The sequence below is a fragment of the Solanum dulcamara genome, chromosome 12 (assembly GCF_947179165.1).
Source record: "Solanum dulcamara chromosome 12, daSolDulc1.2, whole genome shotgun sequence".
Classification (NCBI taxonomy): domain Eukaryota; kingdom Viridiplantae; phylum Streptophyta; class Magnoliopsida; order Solanales; family Solanaceae; genus Solanum; species Solanum dulcamara.
Genome location: NC_077248.1, coordinates 62,187,215 through 62,190,669, shown reverse-complemented (window position 1 = coordinate 62,190,669; position 3,455 = coordinate 62,187,215). Strand labels below are relative to the sequence as shown.

The following is a 3,455-nucleotide window of genomic DNA, read 5'->3' as shown; positions in this document are numbered from 1 at the left end:
CAAACAAATATTAAGTGCTTAATTATCTTTTATTTTATAATTCTTTTTGTAACCTCACCACCTTTATTATACACCAATAAAAATTCTTTGACATAATTCACACACATCTTTTTTTGTCTCTTTAGATAGCTAACATAAGTTGGTCCACCACTTCACAATTTATATATATAGCAAAACACTACTCACATAATATTATTATAAGAATTTGCAACCATGATCAAGGAAAGGATACTTCATATTTCATACTTGTATCTTTTTGATTGACTATTAACGCCATATAGCATAAGATACATTCTGGTATGTTTTTCCATAAAGAAAAGAACTCCTTCACTCTCAAGAAACTTCTTACCAATGACTCCTCTATATTGCTATCTATAAAACAGAAAACCATAGTCGTTCTTTTCAACATTTACCTGCAATCTTTCACCAGTACAAAATCCTAATTTGTAGTATGCTAAATTACGTTCAATTTGCTCGGATTGATCTCTCAATTGTTTTATATGCTACCTTTCAACGGTCAGTATATATATCTGATAACGTTGTTCATCTGAGTGATAATCATATCTCCAAGAATCCCCATTTATATATATATATATATATATATATATATATATATATATATATATATATATATATGCTAATTTAGGTTCAAATCGATCTCTTGATTGTTTTATCTATTATCTTTCATTAGTATAAATATCTGATAACTTTGATCATTAAAATAATAGTCATATATCTCCAAAAATCCTAATTTGTAGCACGCTAAATGTGGTTCAATTTGCAAGAATCTCTTGATTGTTTTGTCTGCTATCTTTCACCATTACACAGATATCTGATAACTTTGTTCATCGAAGTATTAAGCATATATCCAAGAATTAATCCTAATTTTTGTGCTAAATTAGGTTCAATTTGTGCACATTGCTTGACTGTCATCACCTCCTGCCTTCCACCAGTATAAATATCTGGTAACTCGGTTTATTGGAGTTAAATCCATATAACTCAAAGAATCTTGCTAAATTAGGTTCTTGAGATGGGGAATTGTGTGTTCAAGGGGTTTGGTTTTGGTGAAGTTGATCAAGAAGAAGAAAATAATAAGATGATGATAAAAGTGGTGACTTCTAATGGTGGCATCATGGAGCTATATGCACCCATCACAGCCCATTGCATCACTAATGAATTTCCAGGCCATGCCATTTATCATAGCCATGACATGTTCACTCCACCACTTTTTCCTAATGAGGAACTTCATGCTGGTGAATCATACTATCTCCTTCCTCTATTAAACCATCCTATTATTAGATCCAAAAGAGGAATAATAAGAGATGAAAAAGAAGAAAAAAGTGATGATGATATCACTACTTGTAATAGTAGTAGTAGAAGCAATTTACCTCAACCAACACCTTATAGGATGTCATTTGATAATCAAAGGATGCTCAAGAGATCACAAGCTGAGGTTTTTCCTACCTACAATAGTACAGGTAAATTGAACACCCTTCTCCGAAAAATAAGTGTATTTTATATGTCAAATATGACTCGCCGCTTTGTCCAATTTTATGTGCAGGGTATACTGTATGGAGAGTCAAACAATTTTTCCTTCTACTACAATTTTTTAAAACTTTTTGATATTTTTAAACCATTATCTATATGTTCATGACTTGTACAACTTTTTGTGTAATCTTCTATATTTCATTCTAAATATTTGTAGAATCTATGCCCAAATTCATAATCAAAGTTAAGTACTTTTGCCCTCTTACTCGAAAACATGCTTCACATAAATTGAAATAGAGGGAGATTTATATAGATAAATTCCTCTGTCCTATTTATATGAAAGTATTACTATTGGGTCAAACCTTTTTTTTAACCGCAATTTTCTCAATTTTTAAAAATACTTTAAATTATTAGCTAAGTTGACTTGTAGTACTATTCGGATAGTTTTAAATATGTTTTTTTTAATTATTTTTTTCGAATAATTTATACCTAAATTAATAGTCAACATCATGTATTTTGACTATTTACTTCGAACCCTTTACATATTGAATTTTGAACACATTTAACAAAATTTTTGAATTTTGGACTTGTAGGTGTGTGGAAAGTGAAATTACTTATTAGCCCTGAACAATTGTCAGAGATTTTGTCACATGAGGCACGTACAGAGGCACTAATAGAGAGTGTTAGGACAGTGGCCAAATGTGGTTCTGGGGCTTCTTCTATGACTAATGCTCATTCAGACAAATGGAGTTATAGCACTAATTAATAATAATAATAATAATAATTATTGGAAGACAGCCACCCCTATCTGAGTACTCTTCATGTTGTGGTACATTGTTATTTTCCGAATTCGAATTCTATTAGATACAAAGTCATTTTTATTAGATAGCATTTTATTTTTAATATTGAATTTTTCTATATAAATTTGAATTTAGTCAAATATCAATATAAATACATGACATCGAATGAGAAATAAACAACAAAAAAAAAAGTGTTTGCTTTGCTATTAAAGTTATATGTTCTTATGTAATATTCGACTTTTAGTTTAGTGGCGCAACTAATCATGAGTTCTTGTGCTTGGCTATACCCAATGTTTCAATTACTGTCAATTTATATATTTATGAGTAAGAAACAAATATAAATAAAATTCAAATTAATAAATTTATAACTCATCCTGAATTACTTTTCGTAGTGTTTTTCTTTAATATTCTTAACATATTATTTTATTGTTACATTTTTTTCAATTTTGTTTTAAAAAAATCGAGGATCTACGAAAATAGTTTTTCCATCCTAAAGTAAGATTTGTGTAAATTTCATCATCCCTAAACTCCATTTATGGTTTCAACATGCTCAACACGTTCTTTAGTAACAATGGTTCCTAGTTCAGTAATCTTTGTCTCAAGGAACCCCTTTTCAGTCTCATAAACCACTCGAACAGATTTCAGTTCAGCAGACTTAGCATCCAAAACAACCTACAGCCTTTGAAGAGAGGGAGGAGCCCTGAGCATAGAAACAGGTAAAACGATATGGTTCACTCTTCCCAAACATCCTTTGTGGTTTGGAGAGTCCAAACTTGCACCGAGACAAAGTAGTCTTCAAAGATTTGGCCAAGCCAAAAGCCATAGGGAAGAGCATGACCATTTTTATTCTTGACAAGCACTCACTCCACATGCTTAATAATCAAACTAGGTAGATTGATTTTGACCTCAGTATCCAAGAGCTCCATCAGTGTCAAATCAAAATAACTAGCCTCAATTCTCCTTTCCTTCCTTGGCACCATAATTTTGTGAACAACATCAAAATATTGTTGATGCAAAGGAGACATTTTCCTTTTCAGAACTCGCCTATGCTGAGAAAGTGTTGGTTTACCAGAGAATTTTTGAGAAATAACAAGTGTTTAAGCCATGTTGTCCAGTGGTGGCCACTCATTTTTAATATAGTGATCCCAACCTTCATTTGAAATTTCC

General features: G+C 31.2%; 1 protein-coding gene across 2 annotated transcripts; it reads left to right on the top strand.

Moving 5' to 3' along the window:
- Nucleotides 1–211: 211 nt before the first annotated feature.
- LOC129876726 (uncharacterized) lies at nt 212–2,392 on the top strand. 2 transcript variants are annotated; one of them, XM_055952217.1, is made up of 3 exons: nt 212–297; nt 903–1,478; nt 2,082–2,392. In XM_055952217.1, exons 2-3 carry the CDS (start codon nt 1,031–1,033, stop codon nt 2,252–2,254), a joined length of 621 nt encoding a protein of 206 aa, XP_055808192.1. In that variant the 5' UTR covers nt 212–297; nt 903–1,030; the 3' UTR covers nt 2,255–2,392. The 2 variants fall into 2 exon arrangements, with proteins under 2 accessions (XP_055808192.1, XP_055808191.1); XM_055952216.1 differs by having other exon boundaries at nt 218–516.
- Nucleotides 2,393–3,455: the final 1,063 nt, after the last annotated feature.

Coding starts and splice junctions, on each gene's coding strand:
- LOC129876726 (XM_055952217.1), top strand. CDS start 1,031: ATGGGGAATTGTGTGTTCAAGGGGTTTGGTTTTGGTGAAGTTGATCAA. Junction 1,479..2,081: donor TCCTACCTACAATAGTACAG/GTAAATTGAACA, acceptor TTGGACTTGTAG/GTGTGTGGAAAGTGAAATTA.